General features: G+C 31.1%; 1 protein-coding gene and 2 long non-coding RNA genes across 3 annotated transcripts; 1 reads left to right on the top strand and 2 right to left on the bottom strand.

Annotated features, from left to right (window-relative positions):
• The first annotated feature begins 5,708 nt into the window (after positions 1-5,708).
• LOC123916617 (berberine bridge enzyme-like 17) lies at positions 5,709-7,495 on the top strand. The gene has a single exon (XM_045968123.1). It carries the CDS (start codon positions 5,746-5,748, stop codon positions 7,327-7,329), a length of 1,584 nt encoding a protein of 527 aa, XP_045824079.1. The 5' UTR covers positions 5,709-5,745; the 3' UTR covers positions 7,330-7,495.
• Positions 7,496-10,399: 2,904 nt separating this feature from the next.
• LOC123916665 lies at positions 10,400-10,959 on the bottom strand. Its single transcript, XR_006812222.1, has 2 exons — positions 10,915-10,959; positions 10,400-10,827 (listed from the first exon to the last, which is right to left on the bottom strand). It is a non-coding gene; the product is annotated as an uncharacterized LOC123916665 (long non-coding RNA).
• LOC123916664 lies at positions 10,959-12,074 on the bottom strand. Its single transcript, XR_006812221.1, has 3 exons — positions 11,980-12,074; positions 11,121-11,214; positions 10,959-11,017 (listed from the first exon to the last, which is right to left on the bottom strand). It is a non-coding gene; the product is annotated as an uncharacterized LOC123916664 (long non-coding RNA).
• Between the last annotated feature and the right edge of the window lie 1,825 nt (positions 12,075-13,899).

Raw genomic sequence — 13,899 nt, 5'->3', positions numbered from 1 at the left:
AAATTAGCAGCCCCCTATATATATATATATATATATATATATATATATATATATATATATATATATATATATATATATATATATATATATATATATATATATATATATATATATATATATATATATATATATATATATATATATATATATATATATATATATATATAGGGTCATGATCAAATGACACCACCAAATATTACACCTCTCAATAATATTTTAACTGATATAGATTTTATAAAATCCACCATTGGATTGAAAGTTTATATCAAATAGATCATTTGTTTAAAATTTCAGACAAAAGTCAAAATCATTTGATATGCTAGTTGGTGTCATTTGATCCTGACCCATATATACATATATATTTTAAATATTGTTATTATATTTTAAATAGTATTATCAAAAAAATTATATCATTAAATAATAAATATAAAATTATAACAAATTTTAAATTATTTGGTATATTAAGATCGATCTATCAAAATTAAAAATTTACTTCACTTAAAGTTTATTTTAAGCTCTTTTAAAAAAAATGTTTAAAAAAAAGATCTTTTAAAAATAAATCGCCAAATAACTTCAACTTTATTTATAAAGTACTTACTTTTAACCTTTATTTTAAAAGTAGTTTTAGACCATAAAATGACCGAGACTCCCTCCTTTAAAAACCAGAGCGTTAAACCAAAAAAATAAAATAACATAATATCACTACAACAAAACTGGTTTCAAGTATCGGCCACAAGCAGATGCTAAATGACCAAAAACGGACGCTACAAGGCAGTTAGCGTCAGGTTAGCGTTTAAGACGTAGCTAGCGCTTAAAATACCTGAAGCTAGACAGTTGCATCCATCAAAAACTGTGTAGCATCTGTTTCAAGTGAGGCTAAGTCGAGCTTTAATCATTCGTATAGGCGGACGCTATTAACTTCAGTTTATGGGGACACTATAAGCGTGATCTTGTTTCTTCAATGCTGCTTTCGAGTCTGCTTAGCGGACGCTAATTCTAGCATCTTTTTTATATGGATGCTATATATCATAATACATGGTGTTATTATCATCAATATATACTCTTCTCTATTTTTTTTTATTTTTTTTTAAGCAATCTTCTCTATTGCTATTCTCCATCTCTTTTAATTATTTCTAACATGTTATCATCGTGAGGATCTAACCAACTAAGATTCCAAATTTTAGAGCATACGGTGTTGTGCAAAAGAGAAAAAGTTATTGGTAATTTTTATGATTAATGTGATATTACTTATTTAAGTTACTACGGTAATTGTTATAATTATTACGTGGCAATGGATACCTTGCTTGAATATATCAATTGTTGTTGTATCCCACTCCCCGTTACATCCTTCTCAATGATCACCATTTTGAGATTGTTAGCGGTACAAAAGTAATAGTCTCTACTATCTATATATTTGGAATCTTAACTGCTAACATTTTTTAATGAGAATTATGTAATTGCGTCAAAAAAATAAGAAATGTACGGAGTGCGTGTTTATATTTAGGAATGGAAGGGGTATTTTGTTTTGGCTCATGCTAGGGTGAGAGACCATCTCATATTTCTCACCGGTGCATCATAAGTTTTATGCATCGAATTGAATCTGATGCATGATATTATTGTGTACCGTCAGTATTATATAATTTTTTTTTTATTTTTACCCTCTTTTTTGTATATCAGCAATATTTTTTAGGTGAACATTTCGAAACTGTTTTCCCCGAATAAATCGGGAACTTTGTTTCCAAAAAAAATTTCTCGAAAATATTTGAAACTTTTTTTCCGATATCCGAATAAAATATTGGAACTTTTTCCAGAAAAAAAATCGGAAACTTTTTTTCGGAAAATATCCGAAACTTTTTTTTCGAATAAAATATCGAAACTTTTTTCCGACAAAAGATCGGAAACTTTTTTTCCAAAAAAAACTCTGAAATTGTTTTTATCTGAAATCAAAACTTTTTCCCCCAAAAATAGGAAACTTTTTTTCCCAAAAAATGAAAAAAAAATTCCGAAAAAAATATCGAAAACTTTTTTCCGGAAAAATCAAAAACTTTTTTCCAAAAATAAAAATAATAATTAATATAATACTGACAGTACACCATAATATCATGTATCACATTCAATCTAACGGTATTTAACAATTGCTCATGGTGTGCACGGGTGAGAGATATGAGATGGTCTCTCACCCTAGCATGAGCCTTTTGTTTTTTATTCTCTCAGTAGGGTGTTTGCGGTGCGAGTTGATTTGATTTTGACAATAAAAGTTATCTAAACTGCGAGACAAAAATGCATGCGGATCGATTTGATCTGATTGGTTTTTAAAAAGTCATCAAAATAAAACCAAACCAATGCGATTAGGGTGTTGGTTCAGTTTATGTGGTTTATCACGATATAAAAAATATGACAATATTAACAACTTATTACAAAATAAACGTAGGAAATTTTAATTTATTTTAGTGTTTACATGATATAATATAATATGCATATAAGAAATTGCATATACATAAGAACTTATTTTTAATATCAACAGTATAGTGTTGGATTGCATGAAATGACATGTTTTGACAGCTTACTATTTTATGAACTCAATTTGGGTTTGGCTTGCTAAGTTGGACTAGGTAATAGGTTGATTGTTACTAGTTGATAGAGTTAAGTTAAATATTGTGGCTTGGTTTTGTTTGGTTCGATTTTCTGAAATGAAAACTGCAAACCAAACCACACGATTTAGAAGATAAATGATCCGTGCAGTTCAAACTAAATGCAGTTTTGTGCAAATTTCAATTTAATTGGTTCGGTTTGTGGTTTTAATTTTGGATTAGTTCAGATATCAACCCTAGTGTTGTCATCTATTAGTTTCGTACTCTCTCTGTTCTATATTAGGTGTTTCATTTGAGTTTTACATATTTACTAATCAAGAAAATGATTAGTTATGTTTATTTCAATGATAAAATGAGTTTTTTTTAAGAGGGTTAGTCAATTTTTGGTGATATAGGGTTACAACTTCATCAAGCCCCTTTGCACTATCTCTTGCAAGGTATTTTTCCACTATGAGGAACCGAAAGAGGTACATGCTTGTAATTGCAATGTAAAATTTCTATTCTTACTAGATGGAACTATTATCAATCCTGAACTAAGTTATTCATATGTTGTCCATAAAATTGCCATGAATTTAGAATTTAATACAGTACTAAATATGGACCACTTAATGTAGAATTAAATTTTGATGTCCACATTGAGTTTTGTTCTATTGTATGTTAGACTTACAATTTTAATTTAACAAAACTTCTATTGTGATTTAGGGTGTGTTTGGTAAGTTCAATAAGCTAGTTTATAGTTTATTGGATTAGCTTATAAGCTTGTTTGATAAAAATGGATGTGTTTGGTAACAAGCTTATCGAATTAGCTTATAGCATTTTTTGAGATGCTATTTCAAGTAGCGTATGAGCTTATAACCGTTAAATTTGTCAAACACATTAATTTTATTCTACTAGCTTTTCAGCTATAAGCTACCAATTATTAGTTATCAACATATAAGCTACTTTTTCGGCTATAAGTTAGCTTATTAAAGATCAACTAACTTATAGCTTATTTTTACCAAACAGAGTCTTATTAATAGATATATTTCAAAGAGAAAGTAAGATAAATTTTTGTATATTTCATAAGTTGAAATTATGAATAAAAGAGAGATCAAATTATTGTTAATTTGATTTAAGGGTGACTAAAGTATCACTGTTTCCTTCAAATTGAGAATGGTCATAACAGCATAATTCCTTTGAATTGAATAGTCTTAATTAGTTATCATATGAGAATGATCTTAGTACCATATTAGAATGGTCTCAGTACAATTATTAATTTATATCGTAGTAACAAAACGGTTGATATCGTAGTACCATTGATTCATAGATTGATATTGTATTATCTATTCAAGTGGTATATTAATAATACCATTCATCAAGGTGTATTCCCTACCCGAGTAGCTACAATTGCTTCAGCAGGTGCTGTTGTATGTATTGGAAACATATCCAGTTGATTAATTCATTTTGTTTTCTAAGTTTCTTCTTTTAAAAGGTGTAGTCTCCGAGGACGAGGCCCCCAACAATGGGGGAAAAGAAGAAGGGTGGGTACGCAGGCTTCTTTCACTTTCGTTTAGGCTTCTTTCACTTTCGTTTTGGAGACAGCATTGTGGAGCAGCAAAAGGCATACATAAGGGGAAGTGGGGGATTCCCGAAAAAATGCCTTGGAATTAGGCGCCCATTTTTTGACTGTTGTAAACTAATCTCTTCAATGTTCGATTCTACTCTATGTTAGAACATTTTTGTGAATGCTATTCTGATCTAAGTGGTCTATTATGTGTCACGTGCTAGGAAGCATTATTCTTCTTTTCATTCCAAATTCAAGAATACGACGGATACGATTGATTGGTCTGTGTGTCTCTCTTATTACTTTTTTGTATTCCCCTGTTCCTAGGATACAATTCGATCCTTTTACGGTCAAGTCTCAATTTATGGAAAGTCTTCGATGGCTTCCTTATGAAATCAATTTTAATTTGGGTAGTAAATATGTATACAATTATAAATAAACTGTTTAATTCTGGGGATTTCGTGGTTGATTGTCTGTTTGAGAAGTGCCACAAAAGTGTACCGATCCGCAACTCGACCTAATAATCTGTTGAATATTAATTTTAATTTTGACTCCGATAACAACAATTGGTGGTGGCTAGACTGATGTCTAAGTCTAAATATTAGATAACTTGATCAATAGAAAAATTTACAAAAATTAATTCATTTAAAATTAATTAATTTTGTTAACTGCACAATCAAACATATGAGGTCTTTGACGTGAGAGCAGCCTTGACTTCCAATTCCATTATCATTTATTTTCAAGCAATCCATTATCATATTAATTAACAAATTAATAATTCATCATATTGTCTCATGGATGATGTAAATCAAATGTGACAGGATGAGTGTTCAGGAGTTCCACATATAGAGATAGCAATTTAAATTTGGCATAGGACAACGTTGGGCACAAGTTCCCCATAAATGAATATGTTTACATCAGATCGAACTAAATGGAAAGTTTGAAAATAGTATATACTAAATTTCCACAAAAGTATGTAATAAAAAAATATATATATTCCACAAGAGTAAGAGAAGTCAGCAAAGCATTCCCGCTGCCATTAAAGAAAATAAATCTAATACGTCTCATAAAAAAATATATTAAAGAACTAAATATAGAAAGATATACTTAAAAAATTTATATTTAATTTTAGAAAATTAAGGTTTTTATTTTATTGAATAAAATAAATTTATAATTACATATTTTTTGAGGTGTGTTATTTGAACAACAATTTTGGAATGACTTTTGGGATAATTTTTTTTTCACTTATTCTTATTGGACAATAACAATAGAGAGAGAAAAAAGAAGAGAGGAAATAAGAATGTAATGTGAGTATGAGAGAAAAAGTTGTCAAATATTGTTCAAAAATTATTGTACAAATATCATTTCAACGAAAAAAACAACAAACATATATAAGCAAAAGTTGAAGAGTCAAATTAATACTTAGCTTATAAAGAAAAGTCAAAAATAAATAAAACAAATTTTAAGCCATAAATTAATATTTTTTATTCTTTAATTAGTGACTTAAAGAATATTCACAAGCCCCACCTCACATATATATATATAGTTGCAATGTTGCACAAAGATGCACAACAAAGTAGCAAACCACATTGTTACTACTATATATACACCATGGAAACAATGGGGAAATTGTCTTTTATCATTACAACCTTAACAATTTTCATGTCTATTTCAACAACAACATCACAATTATCCATTCAAAATTTTCTCAATTGTGTTTCACATTCCCCTGTATTTGAAGTCATTTATACACCGAACAACGTAACATTTTCAACAATCCTCAACATGAAAATACAAAACAAGAGATTCAAAACAGCATCAACACCGAAACCTCTGGCAATTATAACTGCAAAAGATAATTCTCATATTCAAGCAACAATTAAATGTGCCAAAAGCAACAACATTCAGATAAGAATTCGAAGCGGAGGTCACGACTATGAAGGATTTTCATACATATCAGATGTGCCTTTTGTTGTACTTGATATGTTTCATCTCAATTCAGTTGATGTCAATTTACAAGAAGAAACAGCATGGGTTGAATCCGGTGCAACACTCGGTAAACTTTATTATACCATTGCAAAGAAAAATAATTCTCTTGCTTTCCCATCCGGAGTCTGTTTTACTATAGGTGCGGGTGGTCATTTTTCTGGTGGTGGGTTTGGAAATTTGATGAGAAAATTTGGTCTTTCTGTTGATAATATTATTGACGCAAAAATTGTTGATGTCAATGGTAATATACTTGATAGAAAATCAATGGGAAAAGATCTTTTTTGGGCTATAAGAGGTGGTGGTGGTGCTAGTTTTGGTGTTATTCTTTCATGGAAACTTAAATTGGTTCAAGTAACTCCACAAGTTACTGTTTTCAATGTAAAAAGGAATGTGAGTGATGGTGCAACTGATGTTGTTTACAAATGGCAATTAATTGCACCAAAATTGCATAAAGATCTTTTCATTAGAGTGCAGCCTAATGTTGTTCAAATTGGTCAAGGGGGTAAAAAGGCAGTGCAAGTTAGTTTCATTGGTCAGTTTTTAGGGACAATTGAAAGACTTTTACCATTGGTGAGTGAGAGTTTCCCGGAATTGGGTTTGAAGAAAAGTGAATGTTTTTCAATGCCATGGGTTAATTCCACTCTTTTTTGGTATGGTAAGCCAATTGGAACTCCTCTCGAAGCATTGTTGGATGAACCAAAAGATCCTGAACTAGTTTATTCTAAAAGTCAATCAGATTATGTAAAGAAACCTATTCCAAAAGAAGCTATAGAATCTATGTGGAAATTGATGATTGAAGGTGAGACTTTGTTTTTTCAATGGAATCCTTATGGTGGAAGGATGGAAGAGATATTGTCATCAGAAACACCGTTTCCGCATAGAGCAGGGAATTTGTTCTTGATTGAGTATCTTAATATTTGGACGGAAGAATCTCCTGGAGCTATTGAGCGTCGTGTGAATTTGTCAAGGTCGTTTCTTGAATTCATGAGACCTTATGTTTCGAATTCTCCAAGGGAGGCATTCCTCAATTATAGGGATGCTGATATTGGTGCCAATCGTCCAAGTAATGTAACAAAATTTGACATTGCTAGAACATATGGAAGCAAGTATTTCAAAGGAAATTTTGAAAGATTAGTTAGTGTAAAAACTAAGGTTGATCCTGAGAATTTTTTCAGATATGAACAGAGTATACCTACTAGACAATGAAAAAATCATGTGTAGTATGTAGTGTTGATTTCCACGAAATAAATGGCACAATATAACGTTTCTTACGAAATTGTAATCATTATTTTAGTTTCTGTAGTTCAGTTCTAATTTTTAAAAATTAGATGTATATTGAAAGGAACAAGTAGAATTTCGCAATAAAAAAAAAAGGAACAAGTAGAATTTGAGGTCAAATTAATACTCATTTACTCCTTCGGACACAAATATAAGAAGAAAAAAAAACACTTCAAATTTTGGACACAAATATAAGCAAAAGTTAACTACTTTTAAACTAATTAATACTACTATTCCTAATATATCTTTATTTAATTATTTCACTTTTCAAAAGTTCATGTGATTTTCAAGGTATAAATCACTTTTCAAATGGTAATATAGTAAACTTAAGTCATGTTTTGCATTAAATCAAGCAAATTAACTACACTTAACTAAAATTCTTAAATACCGCATAAACGATTATTTTTTCTTATATTTGTGTCCGGAGGGAGTATGTTTCGATGCCAATAATAAAACTTCATCTGATGTTTTAATGACGTGTATTTAATTTGGTTGAGATTTTAAGATACTATTTTATCAATGTTTCTTTGAAAATTTTAAAAAAACTTTATAGGTTGTAATGTGATGATCCTCTTTGGATTTGAGATTTGAATGATAAAGTCGTTGTGTTAAGGACTATTGGTGGTCGTTGCTAGTTGAACCCGATTACAAAGGAGAAAGTGATACTTGCACGCACTCTGACGATCAAGTTAGTATATGTTAAATTTGAAAGGTATATTAAGGTGAGATATTACATACCTAATGGAGCATTTTGGCAGACATAAATAAGAAGAAAAAAAAAATTAACTCACTTGGGTTAGTGCATTGGTATTGGCTTGGGACCTGGGAGTGTGCTCCTCTTGAGGTCTGAGGTTGAGGTTCGATTCTCTCTGGCTTGGGACCTGGTGGATCAAATTATAGAATTTTACAATTCTTTGACCAAATATATCCTTTTTTTGGTACATCCATATGAAGTGGCTTACTGATATGAGTTTACTAGTATAATGTTTGGTTATAATAAATCCTAGTCTTATGGGATATGCCTAGTTTGTAGGAAGTTTAATTTGCATCTATTTTGTTGGTAGTTAGCATAGCATATAGCATATACCATGGTATCTTTGTGCGGCTATTTAAGCCAAATTGAGCATCATTACACCATAAACATATTATCGAAAAACATTTTGACTTTCCATATATCTCTCTCACATAATATATATAGGACTTATACTCACAAGTGTCAACCCACTTTTGAAAGCTTAACTTAACAACTCCTTTAAATTTAAAATGAAAAACATGAAAAGCCTCTTTTGTTTTTCCATTCTTTTGCTTGTTATCTCGATGAATTTTGGTATGAAATATTATTATTGATTTTTTTTTTGTATAAATTAAAGTTTTATGAGTTAGTGATGTTTTACTAACGATGTTTATGTCCGGTTGGCTATTTATTGCAGGAAATCAAATGATGATGATCGAGGCAAAACCATGCTCAATCGTTAAATCTCATTTCTGTCGTAAATGGGAGGTTTTGATTTGCAAAGTATATTGCAAGATTGAATGCAAAACAGTACATGCAACTGGAAAATGTCACGACGACTATTCGTGTAATTGTAATTGTTGTGCTAATTGATTGATGGTATTATTATTACTACTATAATAATAACATTGGGAGTTAGTGTCTAGCGGCAACTTTATGGGTGTGTCTTCTAATTATGATATTAGAAGTAGACCTCTATTAGTTAGTGTCTTTTTAAGTATGAGATTAGTAGTAGATCTCTATTAGTTAGTGTCTATTTTGATATTTTTAGATTCCGTTTATATACGGCGCCTATGTAGTTCCTCTTTCATCAGTCTCTATTTGTCTTGTACGAGACCTGATTATTTATAATAACATTGAAGGTTCCAATTTTTTTTTTAAACAACGAGGGTTCCACATTTTAAAGGTGTAAGATGGTGAAATTAATAAATAAAATGGTTGCATTGCACAAGATTTTACGTTTCCCTCATCTACGAGATGTTGGATGTTGTATTTGCGGAGAAGAGTTTTCCTCCAATTATTTTTTTTTAATCTTTGGTTTTTTAGAGAATGAGATTCCGTTAATTTGAATTTGATCTCGAATATGTTTATAAATCGAACTCGATTTTTTTAAAATAATTTGTTGTTTGCTGGTGAAGCTCATTAAACGGTTACAACAATCGCTTAATTTTTTAAATTTTAAATAATTCGTTGTTGACTTCAATATAATGTTGAATACCCGCGGGGAAGACATTTTCTCCAAAGTTTAACATTGTAAGTAGAAGCACCTTATTTTTTATATGATTCAAACACTAACAATCAAAATGTGTCACTTTACAATAACTTTTCACTTATTGAAATAGGGTTGTTTGGATTAATAGTCTACATTTTACCCGGTGTAAGAACATGTGTCTTGCGCTCTTTAAAATAAAATATAGTGTATTTTATCAAAAAATAAAATAAATATAGTGTAAAGATTTATTTTGATCCCTTAATCTTCGAGAAAAAAAAAACCTATTTAATTCTTTACAAAATCAAATCAGGACACATTAATCACTGAATCATTGAATTGATTTTGATTTTGAACCTATAAAGTCTTGTATCATTAATAGTGTCACCGAAAACTCTTAAAGGGACAGAGTTAGTCCCTCATTTTTTTTTTCTTTCAGCAAAATGAAAAGATAAAAAACTAGCCTACATTTTATCTCAAGTCTCACCTTTTCATATTCTTTCTTCTGTTGGTTCTTCTCCTCCCACACGCCACACCCATTGTTAATTTCTAGCGAGATCAATTATTATGGCATCGGCGATGATGACGACTGATTTAACCGGAAAAAATGACGTACAAAGTACCGGATTCAAAGATAAAAATAAGTTTCGTTGTCATTATAACCTTAATTATAGCATCAACGCTGACATACCACAGAATAGTTTAATTATAGCCTCAATTTTGACCTCTTCGATTTGGAGCCGGACGAAACATCCCACCCTAGAAGATAGCAATGATAGAGGTCACTCAAACACATTATTTAAATATTTTTACCAAAAGTTGTGAAGTTCACAATAACTGACTGTAGGAAAAACAATTACAGCAGGGGAATTAAAACCTAAAAACTCAACAGAAAATAGACGCCACAGGAATGTTATTTCCTTTTCATATATTTGCCACATCTTTTGTCCTTGAAATCAGTCTCCTCAAGATAAATGCCCTGTTCTTCTTGCTCATGTTGTACCTTCTCGACTCTTATCATGTGCAGCATCAACTATCAGGACAGTCTATGGACACACTATGATAACTTTACCGTCATTCTCCATACCAGACGAGGAATTCAAGTGTTCTACAGTCACCACATCCGCTGTCGCTGCCTCAATATATCCCTTTTTTGCCACAAAATGATATATGATCACTTCAAGTGTCACAAGCCATATCGTCACTGATGATTTAAATTCATAAAGGAAGTGAGTAAATTTATCAAATGATATCATTTGAAAGACAGCAAGCCAATATTAGATATTCAAACCTAGAAACCATCATAAGGAACTTGCTGAAATCCATTGGTTATACTACTCATCCATCCTTATTATGAAGGAGCTTGAACTTGCAGAACCTCCTCCGCCATATGCCTTCAAGTAGGAAGTGCAGAAAACTCATTAATGTGTATCAAACTGTTAAAAAACTAATAAATATGTTAGACACAAAAAAAAATTAGAACCAAGCAGCACGCACCTTAGCAACTTCAGAAGTATCAGTAGCACTGTCAGAGTTGCGCAAGCACATTTTGAGACTATTTCGTTGCATGTATATGACAGCTCCTATGGACCTGTCTCATTGATGAAAATGCCTGATGGATCAGATTATAGAATTTGACAATTCTTTGACCAAATAAAAAATGCACAATATGAATTAGGAGGCAATTATGCCTATAAGAAGTTGCCAGGATAACATTTAGAATCTTCATTTAAACCCTAACAACAGAATGAGAATACACGGACATAATTGTACCTCCAACAGTTACAATCAGAGGAAGAATCAACAAATAATTGAATTCAACAATCAATATTCTCCGCGTATATACGCCAGCTGAATTTCAAGCCAAAATGCTGACAGGCGATTGGTACTAAACGATTGCATGTTTTTAATGGAAAAGAGCACTCCAGTGTAGGAGACAATCAAATAAATTTCATTTTTCAGAGACACTGGAACTCAGGAGGAACTGTTTTAGGTTATTTTAATTTTAAGGGCCTAGTTATGAGAAGAATTTGCCATTTGTTTTTTGAAATGAAAACAGCTCATGCAAATATAAATAAGGAAGCATATGCTGAATTATGGATCTGTTGGGTCATAAATTATGTATTGCTGGGCCAAATTTGACTTTTCTAGTTTTCCGTTATTGCAAATTGTCACCTTAGTTGTTATGGCAAAAACTTACATGTAATGAATGATTATCCAATCACCATGCTCATGAAAAGTTTGGTCGAGCTACTGGTATATTCAAATTTTAATTAAAATTATATTACTGCCAGACAACCTAATAAAAAAACACTCTTCTAACAAGATAATAAATATTTGAAATAAATTACCTCACCTCAGACCAATAGCAGCACTTTTCGCACTAAGAAGCATGCCAATTTCATCACTTAAGTTAGAGTTCCCGTCTGCCCGAACTCCCTACACAGTAACCATGGTAACAAAACTTGATTACATGTTTCAACCACAAAATGTGTTGGTGGGTGGGGGGATCAAACTAGTAATCATTAGTTATGCATAAGTATTAAAAAATCATTTTACGTTATTTATTTAATAAACTGTTAATCTTGATGTGTCTCAATAACATATCAAATGGTTTTCAATTTTTCTAAATTTTTCTATGGGTGATCTAAACTTTCAATCCAACAGTAGATTTCAATCGGTTTGTTTGTTGTCAAAGTAATCAATCAATTTCCAGCAATATCCAAATTGATTGTGTGGTTAGCGCACTTGCCAATTCAATTGGCCTTCATTTCGTGATTTTGTAGTTTAGTTCACAGCACTAAGTTTGCCGCACCGAGTCTCAAAAGCTAGATAATCTTGTCGATTGTCTCATTATATAAACAAACGGTATTATGAGTTTGAATTTTCTTTCTTGTACGTAGGACTACCGTGCTGTTAAATCTTTGGGTTCTTGAAACTTGTCTCCAGGTGTTCTTTGTGTCTTTGCATTTACTACATATTTTAATCTTAATATGGTCAAACAAACAAGCTATCAAACTTGGATCTGATTATATGGTTTGACTCGTCAGTATTGAAGATCAAGAATTATATTTGAGATAACTCATAAAGGAAGTAGGGGGGTGTAGTGTAAGTAATAAAGTTATTTTATGATTTTAGTAAAATGAGTATTGATGATTTCACTGTCAAATTGCAAAACGTTTTCTGCAAATTCGAGGTGAGCTTTACTCATCATAAGGGTGCATCGCTGTATCTGTATCTGTATCTGTATCTGAGGGAGGAGGGCGAAGAGGACGATCGCCCTAGGTCCACAAAAATAAGTCTAAAATTTGGGCCCCAAAATAATTCTTTTAGAGGATTAATAGGCCGAACAAAAAATATATACGAAATTTTTAGTTTTGTATCTCGTTTCTTATTCTCTCCCCGGGAACATATAATTGTATCAAGTATCAATGAATTTTGGTACAATAATATTTAATATGATTGATAATTGATGAATTGATACAATGATACACAAGTATTAGTAATCAAATTCTCTATGTATCTCTTACTCATATCAAGTATCAAATTCTTTGTCAAACTACCTTCGTACTACTTTTTCATCACTACACTGCAAATTCTTTTCTTCTTGCAATTTCACTGCATATCAACACACTCATCGTCTTCCTCAATTTTTCTCTCTACAAGTCTCCAACTCATGAGTCATCCATGGTTTTCTCTTATATACATATTGATGTAAACACAATTATTAGTAACTTTGCATGATTCCATTTAGAAATTGTGGTAGGAATTATTTTGTACGAGTATTTTGATATTAAAAAAAAAGTTTAATGTTTTTTTAGAATTCAAATTTTTGATACTACAATTATTAATTAGGGCCCAAATTGTAAATTCGCCATTAGGCCACCAAAATCTTAGAAACTGTCTTGTAAGGGTGTTAAGCTAATGGGATAGTGAGAGTTCCTTACCCTCTTTCCTTTTCTTTCTTCCTTTGTCTCTCATCCTCCATTTTTGAGTTTGAATGTTTTCAAGGATTTACCTAGAATCCATTTTCTTACTGTTATCTAATCTGTAATTCATTTTCTGGTATGTGTCGAAAATTCATGTTGAATTAATTGTTCTAATTATATGATTGATATGGATGATGTTGTTATTTGAAGTTGAGGAATATGATGATGAATTGTTAATTGTTAAACAACATTTATTTGATGTGTGTTTTGGTGTATGTTATTCGGATTTAATGGTTTCTCCAATTGGATCATATGGGTCAAAATTGAAGTTTTTAGGGCACTCCTAT

Source organism: Trifolium pratense, linkage group LG3, assembly GCF_020283565.1.
Source record: "Trifolium pratense cultivar HEN17-A07 linkage group LG3, ARS_RC_1.1, whole genome shotgun sequence".
NCBI lineage: Eukaryota > Viridiplantae > Streptophyta > Magnoliopsida > Fabales > Fabaceae > Trifolium > Trifolium pratense.
This window is presented reverse-complemented; position numbering and strand designations above follow the sequence as displayed.